Source organism: Aspergillus fischeri, genomic scaffold (genome assembly GCF_000149645.3).
Source record: "Aspergillus fischeri NRRL 181 1099437636261 genomic scaffold, whole genome shotgun sequence".
Lineage (NCBI taxonomy): Eukaryota > Fungi > Ascomycota > Eurotiomycetes > Eurotiales > Aspergillaceae > Aspergillus > Aspergillus fischeri.
In genome coordinates, this window is record NW_001509765.1 from 685882 (window position 1) to 702517 (window position 16636).

General features: G+C 51.1%; 7 protein-coding genes across 7 annotated transcripts, besides 2 other annotated features; 5 read left to right on the top strand and 2 right to left on the bottom strand.

The window, feature by feature from the left end:
- Window positions 1–73: 73 nt before the first annotated feature.
- Window positions 74–1137, top strand: NFIA_030790 (carbon-nitrogen hydrolase family protein; the record flags this gene model as incomplete). Its single annotated transcript, XM_001262542.1, has 2 exons — window positions 74–118; window positions 253–1137. The coding sequence occupies 2 exons, from the start codon at window positions 74–76 to the stop codon at window positions 1135–1137; spliced, it is 930 nt and encodes a 309-aa protein (XP_001262543.1).
- Window positions 1138–2317: 1180 nt separating this feature from the next.
- On the bottom strand, window positions 2318–3388 carry NFIA_030800 (putative toxin biosynthesis peroxidase; the record flags this gene model as incomplete). The annotated part of the gene is made up of 3 exons (XM_001262543.1): window positions 2318–2550; window positions 2618–2828; window positions 3008–3388. 3 exons carry the CDS (start codon window positions 3386–3388, stop codon window positions 2318–2320), a joined length of 825 nt encoding a protein of 274 aa, XP_001262544.1.
- A 737-nt stretch (window positions 3389–4125) lies between these two features.
- On the top strand, window positions 4126–5976 carry NFIA_030810 (putative arachidonate 5-lipoxygenase; the record flags this gene model as incomplete). Its single annotated transcript, XM_001262544.1, has 3 exons — window positions 4126–4401; window positions 4456–5050; window positions 5108–5976. The coding sequence occupies 3 exons, from the start codon at window positions 4126–4128 to the stop codon at window positions 5974–5976; spliced, it is 1740 nt and encodes a 579-aa protein (XP_001262545.1).
- Window positions 5977–6410: 434 nt separating this feature from the next.
- NFIA_030820 (TMEM53 family protein) lies at window positions 6411–7463 on the bottom strand (the record flags this gene model as incomplete). Its single annotated transcript, XM_001262545.1, has 2 exons — window positions 6411–7225; window positions 7412–7463. 2 exons carry the CDS (start codon window positions 7461–7463, stop codon window positions 6411–6413), a joined length of 867 nt encoding a protein of 288 aa, XP_001262546.1.
- A 140-nt stretch (window positions 7464–7603) lies between these two features.
- Window positions 7604–8948, top strand: NFIA_030830 (putative MFS monocarboxylate transporter; the record flags this gene model as incomplete). The annotated part of the gene is made up of 2 exons (XM_001262546.1): window positions 7604–8111; window positions 8281–8948. The coding sequence occupies 2 exons, from the start codon at window positions 7604–7606 to the stop codon at window positions 8946–8948; spliced, it is 1176 nt and encodes a 391-aa protein (XP_001262547.1).
- Window positions 7645–7670: a microsatellite.
- A 980-nt stretch (window positions 8949–9928) lies between the features above and the next one.
- On the top strand, window positions 9929–11721 carry NFIA_030840 (cytochrome P450; the record flags this gene model as incomplete). The annotated part of the gene is made up of 2 exons (XM_001262547.1): window positions 9929–10297; window positions 10354–11721. 2 exons carry the CDS (start codon window positions 9929–9931, stop codon window positions 11719–11721), a joined length of 1737 nt encoding a protein of 578 aa, XP_001262548.1.
- Window positions 9934–9987: a microsatellite.
- Window positions 11722–14873: 3152 nt separating the features above from the next.
- Window positions 14874–16184, top strand: NFIA_030850 (uncharacterized protein; the record flags this gene model as incomplete). Its single annotated transcript, XM_001262548.1, has 3 exons — window positions 14874–15171; window positions 15230–15360; window positions 15432–16184. The coding sequence occupies 3 exons, from the start codon at window positions 14874–14876 to the stop codon at window positions 16182–16184; spliced, it is 1182 nt and encodes a 393-aa protein (XP_001262549.1).
- Between the last annotated feature and the right edge of the window lie 452 nt (window positions 16185–16636).

Sequence of the window (16636 nt, forward strand, 5' to 3'; positions counted from 1 at the left end):
AATGATGGGTTCCCGCGCTTGAGGCTCCAATGCCCTCAATTCCATTCCACTCCCCCGCCTCGTATTCGTCATCATGCCACCATTCTGCAAGATTGCCGTCATCCAGCTCTATGTCAAGGTAAGTTTCTATCACTTGCATCTTTCTAAAATAGCTTCATCAATGAGCAAACAGAAAAAGGGTAAAAACAAAAAAATAGAGCCACATTATGTCTCAAATCCTGGAATATCGTCTCTAATACGCTCTTCTTCTAGCCCCTCAACCCCGCCGACAACTTCGCGCGGGCTGTGAAATTTATCACTGAGGCTGCTGCGCAGGGCTGTCAATTGGCTGTACTGCCTGAATTTCATCTGACGAATTGGATCCCTACTGATCCTCGTTTTGCTTCCCTCTGCGATGACTGGGAGACCTATCTGCATCGTTATCAGGCCCTCGCTAAAGAGTGTAACATATGCATCGTACCCGGATCGATAGTTCGACCTGCGTCTGCCTCCCCTACAGCTGCAGCAGGGACTGTTTCTGATAAGCAGACACCGAGCCTAGAAAATGTAACCTTCTTCATCTCCAACACCGGTGAGATTCTAGGCTCCTACGTGAAAAAGAATCTCTGGGGACCCACCGAGCGAGCGTACCTTCGATCGTCCGGCGACAGTCCACACCGGGTCATTTCGACCCCGCTGGGCCCTGTAGGCTTGCTAGTGTGCTGGGACCTGGCCTTCCCTGAAGCCTGGAGAGAATTGGTGTCGCAGGGAGCTAAGATCATCATTGTGCCGACCCTGTGGACTCGCAGCGGCGCCTCTGAGGCAGGCCATCGCCAGAATCCAAGTGCACCCTCCCTGTTCCTTGACAGCACTCTGACTGCGCGAACATTTGAGAATACCTGCGCTGTTGTCTTTGCCAATGCAGGCGGACCTCCGGGGAGGAATTACTGCGGACTCTCCCAGATCAACATTCCATACGCGGGTCCCCTGGTCCGTTTAGGTACTTCCACTGAAGGAATGGGCGTGGCGACGCTCGATTTGGCGGTTCTGGAAGATGCGGAAGAAAACTACGCGATACGTTCTGATCTGACAGACCCTTCGTGGAATTACAGGCACACTCGCCGGGTTCCAGTGGAATCACCAAAAGGCAGGCTATAGATAGGGCGGGAACGGCGATGGCGCTCTAGGCTGTGCTTACCTGCCTTAGTCGAATGTAGTAATCAGAGCCGTTCAAGCATGTCAATTAACTTAGTATGTAACAGGAACAACCGATACCAAACTCGGAGAATTCTCCGTTCAATTGATGATGAAGGATCAGCGAAAATGGCGCGGGACAAACGGGGTAAAGCCGGCTGTGGAGCCTCTCCCCCACATTGTCTGGGGTCTGGCAGGTGACAACACATCATTAAATTTCCGCTACAGTCGGCAGATTGATTGGACTCTCTCATTGTTTCATCACATAGGTGTTACATCGGCTCTGTGGCCCCCAACGGAAGGTTCTGGGAGAGTTATTTTCTCATTTACTGCGAAAGTTGATCTAGGTTAATCGAAGCATTCTCTATTGGTTTTTTAATTTCTGCATGAATCATTCAGTAGCCGGTTTTACTCATGCTCAAAACGTGATTGTTCCTGTTGAAGGATAATTGCCCATGTATGAGGCTTTTAAGACGAGGAATAGCTCCAACCAACGTGGGACGTACTATCTTCCTACGATCAGTACTGGACTTTGTGGCTTGCGCTACGGAGTTTTCAGGATTCATTACACCCTTACCAGACGTTGAAAATGTGGTGATCATCATAAAGACTCAGATGATGGTACTTGATTACTAGTGCCTTTTGGACAAGCCAAGTCTAGAGTATCACAGCTAGCATTGTGCGAATTTATTCATATGCAGCTCTTGACGAGTCCGATAGCAAAGTGCAAAACATACAAAGTCTGACCCTGTTAGGCGCCCTTGATGGTAATCTCCCAATGTTATATTACGGACGATGACAAGCGCGGATTAATTCGCGAGTGAGCAATCTGATAACTAAGTAAGCTTTTCACATCGGGATCTACCGACCATGCAGATCCAACCGCATATCAGCACAGCATTTTGTGATTAAAACGAGTTCTTGGCAAGAGATTCCGTACCATTCAATACCTTACGCTGTACGACGACATACACTCAGCCTAAGTTAGCCCTACCCTGCCAGTGGCCATCAGGTTCCTTGTATCAATTACACTCATCCCGCTGGAAACGCGCCTTCATCGGACAAATGTCCCGTCCAGGATCCTGATCCCCGTCGGGAAATGGTCTCTGAATGGTGTATCCGACGTGGTGAGACATGCGGTCAATCATCGCGTTGGATTCCGGCGAGTAGTGCTGAACTTGTCAGTCGTGGCTGCTACGAAGAGGATTGAGTCCGTCGGGGGGAGGCTACATACTGGTGCTTCTCTTCGTTCGTAGTTCCGGGGTATGTCCTCGTCCAGATAGAATGTCTTGACGTCGTCAATGAAGAGGGTTGTTCGGCCGTGCTTGCCGAACTTACCCAGCACACCCACCATGTTCGTGTACTGGGCACTGCTTCCTGTTAGCAAAGGGGGAAGGACAATGTCTGAGTGTGCCTCACAGAGAGCAGATAGCGCCCTGATTACCGAAGACAAATTCTGGGTTTTCTGCTTTGCTTTGGTTGTGTCGCAGGTGATGGTGCTCCGCCATGTCTTCTAAGGATAAAGTCTCGCCGTCCTTAGAGAATGAGAGCAGGGTCTCGAATAGAGTCATGTTGAGGTTGATATTGTCGCCTACTGCACGGTCGTTGCGAGTTGGCGCGGCCGGACAATTGATCACATACTGTACCAGGTCATCCTACTAGAGCGTTAATTCATACTCTTTTGGAAAACGAGAGCAATATCTTGCATTGAAATAATCGAGATCAATGGTCTCAGGCCATCTATGCATTGCGAACGTCGGCGCCAACACTAGCATACTCTGCGGCAGAGAATTAGTATAACGAAGACAAGGGAGTCTTCTGTTGGGAGAATAACGTTATCATCGCCAAAATTCCACACCTTGCGGACGGCATGCGCCAGCTCAGCGTAGGTGATATTCCTTCCACTTCGATTGATATACCCCCGGTTCGCCAGCGCATTTACCGCGGGACATGACGAGCGACGGTATTCCCCGTCTTTCCCCGAGCCATTGAAGTGTCTCTCGTAGTAATTGACGGATTCATCAATATAAAAAGGTTTCTTTTCAGGAAGGATATGAGATGGAGTTGGGATGAATGGCTCGTTAAGCCCAAATCCTCGATCGTCATCTCCTTGGAGGACTTGCTGGTGATACTTTATAGCATAGCCCCAGTCGATTCCACGGGGATGGGAACTGACGGCGGTGAGCCACAGAAAGACAAGAATAATCGTTCTCATTTGGAGAGGAGGAATGTGATCCAGAGGGTAGTGGAAGAGAGAGAGATTTCCAGAATCTCGGTTTAATATGGGTTACCTATATACGAGGTTTATCTTGCTTGTACTTACTTCCAGCGTCAGCAAACCAGCATTTGCTGGATTGCGGACATGCCTCAATGAGATGTCTCAGTCCCGTTTCGAGCGTTCCATCATCCATGCGTGAATCGGATGGATGATGCCCCGCAACGGAGACATACCTTCTAACCTACACGTGTATCTCCTCAGTGCGACCAATGAGGGTGGGTGTGTCCAGAAGGACATGTTGGTGGTCCTGTTAGGAAAGTGCATACAGGTATTTACGGTAATTGCATACAAACATCATACAGTCTTGATACACGTGTATCAGGCAATAGAGTATTCTTGCATACATTGTTGTCTTATTGCTTAATGCGGCTTTCCTTATCAGGAATGCTCCTATGTACACTTGAGAGATGAGCTCATGCCTGTGGGTCAGGTCAGATACTGGCCAGATTGAAGTCCAAGATGAGATGAGTGAGGTGGTCAGGATCTGTGGTGTGTAGGGTAGAAAAAGGGCATATAGATAGGTGAGTTTCTAGTTGGAAGGTCCTGTTTCTGCTTCGTCCAGTCTTCAAGAAATTCAGAATCTATCCATGATGGTCTTCAATCATTGCCTGTTTTTCTGGTCCCTTTTGATTTACTATGCTCTTGGACTGCCAGTGGTTCCCAGCCAAACAGTGATGGAACCTTCCGCAGCCCTTCCTGATGACGGGGACCACCTGTACACACTTCCAATGTTTGATATCAGACCCTGGGAGCGAGTGTATGAGGTCCGTATGGCCCGTGAGGGATATCTCTATGGGCCACCTTTGCTTGGGAACACATCGTTCTTTCCCACCGGGGTGCTGGGGGATGCCATGGTGGCCCGAGATAAGGCTGCGTGGTTCCGTGATGTAGAATATGTCAGCAACAATGTGTACCCCGAGTGGGACAAGGCAGCCACAGCACTGGCAAAGGTTTGTTTGCTGAAGGAATCGACGCCCGCAGAAGGACCCTGCTAACTGAACGAGGCGGGAGGTATACAATCTCTCTCCAGCTACGCAGTTATCTACGAGGACCAATGGGCCTCCACCTTGCCGGACGGGGTTGCCTCCGGTATGCTGACAAACTGGACCCAGGACCTGCTGTTCTCTATGGAACGGCTCTCAATCAATCCCTATGTTGTTCGACGTCTTCACCCGCGCAAGGACCGGCTCCCCTTTGCGGTAGATGACAGAGTGGTGCAGCACCTGGCGGCAGGAAGTACCCTTGAGGCCCTCCACCGTGACGGGCGTCTTTTCTTCGCCAATCATTCATACCAGGCGCCGTATCCCAAGACTCCTGAACGTTGGACAGCGGCTTGCACTGCCTACTTCTTCATCCATCCCCGCTCCGGCGCCTTTCTCCCTCTGGCCATCAAGACCAACATGGGGAGTGACCTCACATATACCCCGATGGATGAGACAAATGACTGGCTGTTTGCGAAGATGGCTTTTGAGATGAACGATCTGTTCCACTCGCAGCTGTACCACCTTGCAAATACGCATGACGTGGCGGAACCCGTCCATCAGGCGGCCTTGCGGACCATGAGCGCTCGTCATCCTGTCCGGGGATACCTCGATCGCCGTATGTTCCATAATTCGTCCTCTTTCCTTTAGTGTGGCCTACTACTGACGGTTACAGTGATGTATCAGGCGTATGCAGTCCGCCCTATCGGAGAGGAATTCCTCTTCAACGATGGGGGTTTCTACGACAGTTCATTTGCGCTTCCAAACTGGGCTGGCAAGAAGTTCGCGACAGATGCCTACTGGGAGCACGCGGGGCATTTCAAGGCTACGAACTTCTACCAAGACCTGTTTGACCGCGGGCTGGTGGACTGCACTTATGGACCCCGCTTGACCTCGTTCCCGTTCTATGAGACAGTGGCACCCATGGTGGAGGCTATCGAGGACATTACGCGAACATTCGTGGAATTGTATTACCCAGAGGAGGCATTAATGGATGTAGACAATGAACTACAGGATTGGATCATCGAGGCCACTGAAGCGGCCGAGGTTATCGATTTCGTGCCGGCTCCGATGCGCGAGCCCGAGCAACTGATCTCTGTGCTCTCACACATGGCTTTCATCGCAGGTATTGCTCATCATGCCCTCAATGGCGCGACGGTCGGCGAGGCCTCAGGGGTCCTCCCTCTCCACCCTTCCTCCTTCAACCGGCCCCTCCCTGAAGCCAAGGGGAGTATCGATTCCCTACTCCCCTGGTTGCATAACGAGACCGAAGCGCTGAAACAGGCCTCCCTCCTTGTACGTTTTAACAGACCATTGCTGGATGTACAGGAGGGAAGCCTGCCTCATATGTTTTCAGGATCCAGCTTCCTGGCGCGGACCGGGACCGCGATTCATCATGCTGAGAGGAGGTTCCGGGAGAAGATGTGGGCGATTAGCGACGAGATCCGGATGAGGCAGTTTGACGAGAGGGGTCTGTCGCAGGGGATGCCGTTCATCTGGCGATCGATTGATCCTCGAAAAATTCCATACTACTTGTGTGTGTAGCTTGCATTGTGCACGGTTACCCACTGCATTGTCGAAGAAGTCGCTGTTAACCCCTTCGCGGACTTGTTATAGCTACATACGATACAAGAATATTTGCATGTGTTTGTGTTTGGTGAGGGCAACCCATTATATATCTTTTGTATGATGTTCCTAAATCATATGCCCAACGTATCTACACATATATATTGAATTGTGAGTTTACACCAGGTACAAAATGATGGGCTATATATAGAGAGGCCAAAGTATTTCTCATAGTCCTCCATTTAATAGATTATTTGCAGCACAGCAGATACCTAGTAACTTTCAACTAACCAAGCAAAAAGATTGGCAGGTATTCATGACGGCATATCCATATGCCGAGGGGGAGTGGGCTTGCATCGATAGTGAATCTCAATTCAACAAGACCCTGATATAACGTATGTGCAGCGAACTAACTACAGCTTAGACTCAATCTTGCACGGAGCGGAGTTCCATGCTTTCTCAACTGCTTCCGCATACCGTGCAGGATTATCTGGCATGTGCGCGCAGTGACCCGTACCCTCAAAAAGCACCTTGTCGACCTTCCAACCCTTCTCTTTGGCTTCCTGAGCGTGATCCCAGACATCCCGCCAGTCAGTCATACGATCCTCCTTCGAATACATGTAGCACACGTATCCAAGGTCATCTCGTTGGGGCGCTGGACCGACTGTCTCCTCATCCAGGAGGGTGCGGCGCATGAGACCTGCCGGGTTCTCGTTTCCGCATGCAATCCAGGTGTATAGCAGGATCAAGAGAAAGTGAACCACAACTGAGCCCATGAGGCGAGATGATGGAGGAAGAGAGAAGACCATGGCATTGTAGGATTTCCAGTACGTTCCCTTTGCTGGTGTACTGTCCAGCACAAGTCCAACCAGCGGCAACGGCTGGAAAACAGTCTTCCCGAGCGTAATCAGCAGCTGCGTCGCGGTGTTGGTTCCGCCATTAGAGAATGTATGCAGCAGGATCCGCGGCGCGTCGCTTTCAGTACTATCTGCTAGGGTCTCGAGTACGACGTCCACGGCGGGCCGGATCAGTCGACGCTGGCGGGCGTAGCTGCTCACTAGGATCGAGACCTCGGATTCAATCAACAGGATCCGGGCATGAGGAGCAATGGAGCGGTGCAGATCGGTATATTTGGTGATGTGCTTGGCCGAGGCCCCCAGCCAGGTACAGACAATGACAAGATGACCAGGCAGCGCTTTGTCGGGGGTTGAGAGCCAGGTGCGTGTGGCTATACGAGTGAAATGTGGAATTACAGACCTGCTCCGCGTTCAACCTCGGTATTTTCGAAAGTATTGGTTGTGCATTAACAAAGGGGAGTATTGACAAGGGTGCTTACATGCTGCGGGGATGACAAATCAGACGTTCTTTTGCTCTTTGTTTTGTTTTGCTGTGATGCCTTTCTGCAGATACGGACGGAAACGAAAATGGAACAAAAAGGAGGCTGCCCCTTCTCTATTATATGCCATTCCCTTCATCTCTTTTCTGACCTGGCATAGCGGCCAGTTTTTCTGCCCCCAATACTGATTTAGTTGTCCGATAATCCGATTCGGTTCTTCGCTTTCACGTTCATTCTCCTCATTATTTCAGTGCCCCACACCTACTCGCTATGGAGACTAAGCAGTCTGAGCAGACTCAGGCCGAGGAATATCCAGCTCCAGCTCCAGCTCCAGCTCCCCCTAACGGTGGATTGGCGGCCTGGTCGGGCGTCTTTGCCTCGTTTCTCCTCTTCCTCACCACCTGGGGCTTTTCGACAGCTTTCGGTGCATTCCAGAGCTACTACCAATCCGATCTGCTGCACACCAGCTCTCCGTCTCGCATTGCTTGGGTGGGCACTGTCAATGCCTTTTTCCTCATCTCCACTGGCGTCATCGCCGGTCCCCTTTTCGATCGGGGATACCTCCACCATCTGATGATCGCCGGCTGTTTCCTGACCACCTTCGGGCTCATGATGCTGAGTCTGTCCACGCAGTACTACCAAGTGTTTCTCTCCCAAGGAGTCTGTTGTGGCCTGGGTAGTGGCTTGATCTACGTCCCCGCCTTGTCATTAGTCTCAACGCGCTTTACAACGCGGCGTGGCATTGCAGTTGGCCTGGTCACCTCAGGCGCGAGCGTGGGTATACTTCTCTAATTCAAGTTTATTGAACCGCTGAGCTGATTGAAATCACTCCACCCCAGGCGGAGTCCTCTTTCCTATCATCTTCATTCGTCTTCAACCACGTATAGGGTTTCCCTGGACTGTACGGAGCTTGGGCTTCATTCAGCTAGCCTGCTCGTGCATCGCAGTCCCGCTGTTGATGGTGACCACCAAGACCCGACGCAGTCCTCCCCGGCAGCTCATCCACTGGCATGCGATGAAGGAATGGAGTTTCAACGCTTATGGGATCGCCAACTTCCTCATATTCATGGCCTACTTCATTCCGCTCTTCTACGTCCCTGCCTTTGCCTCTACCGCCCTCCACTCTTCCACTGACCTTAGTTTTTACATGGTCTCCATCCTCAACGCAGGCTCCGCATTCGGCCGCATCGGGTCCTCCCTTCTGACCTACCGACTCGGCGCCAGTAGCATCCTACTTGCCAGCGTGATTGCTTCGGCGGTGCTCCTTTTTGGCTGGATTGGCATCCACTCAGTCGCCTCATTTGTCGTCTTCTGTGTGCTCTTCGGTATTTTCTCTGGCGTGCTCATCTCCGCTAATCCGCTGGTCATTGCCCACCCGGTAGTCTCGCCCACCCCTTCAGTGATTGGGACGCGTATGGGCATGCAGTGGTTTGCTACCAGTCTCGGCGTGTTGATTGGGGCGCCTATTGCGGGCGTTATTGAGGGTCATGGTGGAGATAATGGCTTTCTGGGATTGCAAATCTTCAGTGGAGCGGGGATGGCTGCGGGAGCTGCGTTTCTGCTGGTACCCCTTATGGCAGTTTGGCGACATGATCATATGCAAAACAAGGCGTAATTTGGCATCCAGCCTACCCCAAGGGTGGTAGGGGAAGCAACTGGGCAAAATGCTAGATTGGGGGCGGGCGCCTTTCAGCCACCAAAACCTCGGTTCAAAAGGTGTCCAGACAACGTCGCATTTCTATGTTAGTGCATGATCTGGTCAACACGACCAAAGTACGAGAAACGCAAGGTAGTGTTAGCGCTTATGCTGATCATCTTCCTCGCTGCATCGTCGTATGGTAACTATGTCTAGGTAGTACAAAACATATCGTATTAATACCAATACCAGTTACCATACACCACGTTTCTTCACGTATTGTATTTACCCAAATATATCATTCTGAACTCTTGTCACTAATATATGAGATTCGCCAGCTGAACTCAATGCAGTAACACATCCTCTAGTTTCTCAGCTTCAGAACAGCCTTGACGACATGCATCATGCATGTCAGCTTCTGTTACCATCCAGGCAAGTGTCAAATGATGCACGGAGAATCCTTCGTCGCCTTGCCAGTAGGCGCTCCTTTCGGACCGCTGGCTGAATATGGACATTCCGGTCCTGGCTTGCATGGAGCGGGGCGTCTCTGTTCATGATCTTGTTTTTGTCGTGTTGGTGAGGGCCTCCGAGTGATATGGTCAAGCACGAAATCAAGGCATTTCCCTCGGAGATGCGGGATGACGGACGATAACTCGGGGCATTGAAATGATCATGCCGGACATAGGACTCGATTAGGTAGGAGGAGACACCCAATTGAAGCCGTGGCCAGTCCATGCTCAATACAATCACCGTCCTTCTTGCGGTGTGCTTCCACATGGGTTGTTTAGAGATATCAGCTTCCACCGAGGCAGAGAAAAGTCCTACCCCGCCCAGTGCAAGAGATAAAAGGCACCGGCGGCAAAGGATATGTGGCTGCTCATCATTCTCCCGTCAAAACTGCTCTTTGCCTATCTTACTGGAACCTCTGTCGTGTTCCTGTGAAGTATTCTGAGCCAGACATGGATTACTTCAAAGCCGTTGACCTGCCCCTTTACTTCAAAGCCGCTGACCTGCCCCTTCCCCCTCACTTCGTCTCTGCCCTTGGCAGACCGACCGTCCTTGTTGGCTTTGCCTGTGTTTTTCTGTTCTCCCAGCTTCTGGTCTGGACTGTCAAGTACTCGCGCAAGAAGTCCAAGGGTCTGGCAGATATCCCTGGTCCATCTGGATGGCCCATTATCGGGATTGGCCTGGATCTGCCGGCTCGCCCTCGCAAATTGTTAAACTCCTGGGCAACCCAGTTTGGGGATACCTTCAAGGTACGCGTGGGGTGGTACAACTGGGTGTTTTTCAACCATCCAGATGCGGTCAAGGAAGTGTTTGATCGGCAGGTAATCCAACCCCGCAACTACGAGTCCCTTGCTTTCAGAATGCTCATACAGTACAGGCGGCTGTCACGTCCGGTAAACCACCTCTCCCGATAGCCCAAGAATATTGTCTTCGGGGCGATGGTGTGCTGCCGATGACCTATAATGCAAAGTGGAAACGTTTGCATGCCTTTTTGAAGCAGCTGCTTAATGCCAAGGCATCGGCGGCGTTCATCCCCAGCCAGGAATTTGAGATCAAGCAACTTTTATGGGATCTCAGCCATGAGGCTGGGAAAAACAGCACAGATTTCTATATGCACATCCGCCGCATGACCTTCTCCATTGTAATGACGTCCGCGTACGGCCTTCGGATCCCTCAGTGGGACTGCCAGGAGGTCCGTGATGTATATGGAAACATGCGGATGCTGTCAATCATTCTAAGCCCCGGGGTGTTCTGGATTGACGTGTTCCCGCCTCTGAACTGGTTGCCACGGTTTCTATTCCCTTCATGGCCCAAAGCCAAGTTCATGGCGCAGAAGATGCATGCAAACAAGATGAGGCACTGGAACAACCTCAAGGAGCGGATTGCCCTCGGGAATGCGCCCGACTGCTTCGCTAAAGACCTCATGGAGTCAAACTACCGCGATCACGGACTCGAGGAGGAGACGGTCTCCTGGCTAGCGAGTGCGGTGCCGGAAGCCGGAGCGGAGACAACGGCCAGCGCACTCAATGGCATGATCAGGTACTTGGCCATGTTCCCGGAGGCACAGGCCCGGGCCCACGAGGAGGTCACACGAATCCTTGGCGATGGACGGATGGCCACCCTAGCTGATGAGCCACAAATGCCCTATATCAAAGCAGTGATCAAGGAGACGCTGCGGCTGTGCCCCGTGGCCACGACGGGCCTGCGTCGGATGGCTGACGGTGATGTCAAGTACCGTGATCACGTCATCCCCAAGGGAACAATCCTGCTCGCAAACCTGAACGCACTGCATTGGGACCCGGAGCGTTTCCCGGATCCGTTCAGCTTCAAGCCGGAGCGGTACCTCAACCATCCCCATCGATCAGCGGTGTACGCAGCCGGGGGCGACATCATGGCCCGTGACCACTTCACCTTCGGCGCCGGACGTCGCATCTGTCCAGGAATCCACCTGGCAGAGAACGGGCTGTTTTTGGCCGTGTCCAACCTCATCTGGGCCTACGAGTTCAAGCTGCCTTTGGACGAGAAGGGCAACGAGATCACCCTAGATATCAGCGACGAGGGATTCATGGAAGGTGCCATCCGCGTGCCAAAGCAGTACACCGTCCGAATCCTGGAAAGAAATCCGGCGCGGTCCCATCTTATCCAGGAGTCATGGGAACAGGCCCAGAAGGATGGGTACGTCCTGCGAGGTGCACATGTCGACGCGGATGGAGGAGTGAGAGGCAGCGCAAAGGTGAAGGCATAAGGATCATATCATTAATGACTTTCAAAATATACTGCTCACTTGTGCAGGGTTTTTCTCTTTATTGAAAGGTTAAGGTAGTGCTGTAACTGCTCAGAATTCAACAGTTTTGCTCATACGTACAATATGTTCAAATTTGGATCGTCTCGTACATATCTGTCTCACAGGGTATATAGAACTCAAGCAAGTGAACGTCAGTCGTCTACCCTCCTGATCGTGCTACTCCAGCCACTTAGTCATGTAAAGCCTCCCTGTCGACTCCTGAGTGCATGTTTATCCAATCAGCGAGCAGTAGTTGTTGAGAGAAAGGAAGCTGCGAATCCAGCAGGGACTGAATGAGCTCTGGCGCTTCAGCTTCCAGAGCAGGTTAGACATGCTCGCATATGGTATGACATCTTGACGCGGTGTCTCAAGGAGATCGGAATTCGTGTTTCGCTATACGACCCAGGTTTATACATTCCCGCACCATGTCGACGACTTCAAAATTGTTTCTGAGAGCCGTGAGATTGCTCAATCCGTACTTGATGAGCTCAAAACCAAGTTTGATATAAAGGACTTAGGCTCCGTCAAGCATTATCTCGGCACTGATGTGTGTGTGAACGACAATGGTGTGATCCTTTCTCAACGCCTTTGATTGACGATCTTCTCTCTTCTCTTGGGATGGCCGATGCCCATCCGAGCAGAACTCCGTTGGATGTCGGCACCATCATTTATGGCAAACCGGATCCTTATATCGATATCACAGAATACCTGGGAGTCTTCAATGGGAATTATATCACATTTTCCGTGGTTATCTCGGCTATCTCTAAGGAATCATTCATGCGACCCGTCTACACTGCACTTACAGGCATCCAGTCTACCTATTGAGCATATCTTGCTTGAGGGATGCAACCTTGGTTCGCAAGCTATATGTGTGATGATCGGGTCTGCAAGCGTCTGGTGAGCTTCCAATATCTTCGTCCTCTCCTTCGCCAAGAGGCTTTTATAGGCATTGTGCCCCTCAATGCTCCAGGTATATATGAAGCTTTGCTTCTTCACAAAGATCGCCTGGGGGAATTTCTTGTGCAGGATCATGGCTAACTATCGAATATCATACGATGAGACCCCGAAGTTTGGATCCTTCGGAGACTCTCCTGCTCTTCAGAGGCTATCCGTGAAAGCGTCTTTACCGCCGTCACGCGTTCGATAGCAATCCAGCACTGCAGCTCATTTAAATCCACAAATGTGCTGCTCTATCTAGCTCGCCATTCATCAGTGGAAGCGATCCAATTTGATGAGTTTGATGGGGGACCGCTATTTTTCTCCAACAGCTGCAATCATCTGGGCGGATACGGAAGGAAATCCAGGTTCATCTTGTGTCTACGTAACGCCAGGCAATCCAACATCTAAGCCTGGTTAATCATTCTCTGCCCTGGATTGGTGTCCCAGAACTCAGCTAAGGATCTCCGATATCCAATTCAAATTTAGCGGTTAGGTATCCAGCTTATAGAGTGCCCCTTAGGCTAGCCTACGCTGAAGTGGCGACGCTGTTTCTTGGAATGAGGGCCGACTGCTATTGCTTGTCTAGGTCTAGTTACGTAGCACTGTTCCTCCGGTCAAGCGCAAACAGATATAGTCAGTCTTCGGACAAGCAGTCTGCGATCAACGGAAGGCGACGGAGCCTTTCCTCCCTGATTGAAAACGAAATGTCCGGCGGCTTCGAGAATTCCTGGAGAGATGCAGATTCCTTGTGTGCACTATGGGACAGATCAGTTCCAGTCCCTGCAGCAACGACAACTCAAGCGGAAACAAACAGAAGATGCCAATCTCAAAGCATCTGAAAACGAGTTCCGTCAGGGTGGAGAGATATGGCTTTAGGGGAGCCTGATGACCCTTTCGGTTTGTGCCGACATCCGCGGTGAATTCTCCCATTACGCTGCGCGGCGTCGCTGGCGAAGAGGAATTGCTGCGGCACACGCAACAGCTAAACCTAGCAATGCAGATTTGGGCCTTGACTATCGCATGCCTAGCATGACTGAGGTCTTCTGTGGCGCTGAGACCGGAGTTGTTCCCCAATCATGATAACATCAAGGGTTAGGTGTTTAACTCCCACCCACGCCAGCAAAGAAGGCGATAGTTTGCTGGAGTCGGGGCGCAGTGTTGCATGGAGTGTTCCAGAAAGAGCAAAGCCTAGGACTGGGAGCCATGATAGATGTATGGCAATTGGTTTCTTTTAGATTCAAGGGGATTGCACGGAATCAGCAACGGTGCTGCCAAAGGTTTCGAGCGGCAAACGGCTTACGTGCCCACCACACTCCACCTGCAACTTAGCGATGCTCACCAACAAGCAGCAACTTCCGAACGGCTCAATTTCCACTCGGCCGCGTTCAACAGGTGGCTTAAGTACGGCTGACTGGACGGAGCGGATGGGAAGCCTTGTTTTTCACCGTGGTCGTATGTGCTTGATCCTACATGGGTAGCAGATGATATCGAGAGAGATTTGTTGTTGAGATCACGAAAACTGTTGTGGAAAGTCAGGAGAGACGTGACTCCCGGTGCAGATCCAACCTGCTACCGTTTGGCTGGTAGTGTCGAGGTATCAAGGAGAATAAATTCCCGGCTCCTCTGAAGAACCTGCTATTCGCAGGCTTGGGGCATAGAATGTTTGGGGACTGTGCTTGATATATGATGCAGTAATTGACAGAGTAACACTTTCTCAATCATCCTCTCGCGGTGGATGGGGGGCAACGGACACCATCGGTAGGAACCAGGGTCAACATACTAGTGGATGCTAGTTTTGTAGCGGCATACATCCGAGCCAGTACGTGCCTTGTTACAAGTTCCCTGTTCTCCACTTCCTTATATAGGGTGGTATCAATATCGGCTATAGCTCAGGTAACAGCCACAGCGGCCACCGCGGCCCATACTAGCATCATATGCATAGAATGAGGCAGTTCAGCAGTTCAGAGGCAGTGTCAGAGAGGTCTCGGTTACATTCTCACCAAAGGAGTCACTAGATGCGCATTTACATGCTTGGCGGTCAAAATATAACTACTCACTCATCATGAGTCATCATGACTCGAATGATTTATTATCCAACCCTGACCAACATAAAAGAGCTCCTGCTCGTATCCTCAGATCCAAACCTCACGCACATGAAATCCACCACAAACCCAATGGCGCAAGACTCGAACCACGCAATCGTTTTCGGGGCAGCTGGATTACTGGGCTGGTCCGCAGTGAATCAACTTCTCTCTGGCTACCCTACTTCCCGCTCGTTTTCCCGAGTCACAGCTGTGCTCAATCGTTCTTTGCCAGAAGCGGAACTCCACTGGCCGTCTGAAGGTCCAGATAGACCGCAGCTACAGATTGTCTCAGGAATGGATCTCCTCCAAGGAACAGGAGACGACCTGGCAAAGCAATTGAAGGAGAAGGTTGACGGAGTGGAGCAGATAACTCATGTTTTTTACTTTGGTATCTGCTATGCGATACGTGTTTCCTTTATTGTTTACCTGTCCCTGACTGCCACCAGTGTTTGCCTCCCTCAATGAGGATGCCGTCAAAGAATACACACAAAACTGTGGCATGATGCAGAGACTCGCGGATGCCCTCAACATGGTAGCACCAAACCTACAAACCTTTGTCTATTCCGGTGGCACCAGAGTAAGCATGTCTGCAGCCTGTTCAGTACTTTTCTGATAACTCTTTTCAGGGCTACGGTATCTACATACCAGGTGGCATATTCCAGCCACCCCTTGTGGAATCCATGGCCGACAACCTCCCAGACGACTACGCCAGGACAGTTGCTTACCCTTGGTTCCGCAAAATCCTCACAGAGTCCAGCAAAGGACGCAGTTGGACCTGGACCGAGGTCTGACGCCGTCGTGGGCTTTACGCCGAATGGCTCTGCCTTTTCTCTGACGCTCCACTGGGCGCAATATCTTTCTCTGTACGCTTACAACCATGGAATCCGACCAGATGATACATCCAGTTCAAACAAGTATGAGGTGGAAGTACCCTTTCCGGGAAATGAAGCTGGATATCAATCTCTCTTGACGCCGGTCTCTGAGAAGATTCTCGGTCGAATTGCCATCCATGCAGCCCTCAACCCTGATAAATGCGGTCAGAAAATCATCAACATGGTGGATAACGACCGCCCCGTGAACTTTGCCGAATTATGGCCTGCCATCGCCAACTGGTTCGGGCTAAAGGGAGTAGGACCCTCGGAAACAGGTGACGCTTTGAAGCCGGGAGAATATGTGACCAAGTTCCGTCATCTGTTTACGGAGAACGGACGACCGAAAGGAGTGACGTGTGGTGTAGGTGCTGGAAGTGCCCAGTTGGATTCCCTGGGATGGTGGTTGTCTTTCCATCGTCATTTAAGCTCAGAGAGGTTGCGGGGGTTAGGGTTCACTGAGCAAAGAAACCCCGTTGAAGGCTGGCTGGATGCATTCGAGAGATTCAGAAAAGCTGGGATTATCCTTTAAGAAACATAAAGTACAATACTATAACTCTCAGCCCAGGTATTTTACTGTCTCGACTCACTGGCACTTCTGGTCAGTTAACCAAGTCCAATCAGGTCGAGGAAAATATGAACACCTTCATCAGATATGGAAGATCAATGCTCTGGACGGGCGGTTCTTGTCTCACTTTTATATGTCAGTGACACAGGAGGTCAACTTTTCTTTCGAGCCTTTTCATTTTGCTCCGGGCTACCGCGCCTGTACGGGATCCAACTTGGACAGCTGATCCTTTGTTCTCGTCAGGGCTGTATGGCTCATCAATGCCGCAGCTACACTGCTTCCAATGTATTTCGCGAGGACTCTCCAGGATATCCTTGCTTGCGCCCTCAGGGGGGACTAATACCGCTCTCTAAGTTTGATGAGACCAGAATCGACTCAGAACCTTACGGTGGTCGTAGGATGCAACTGCGGTTGAC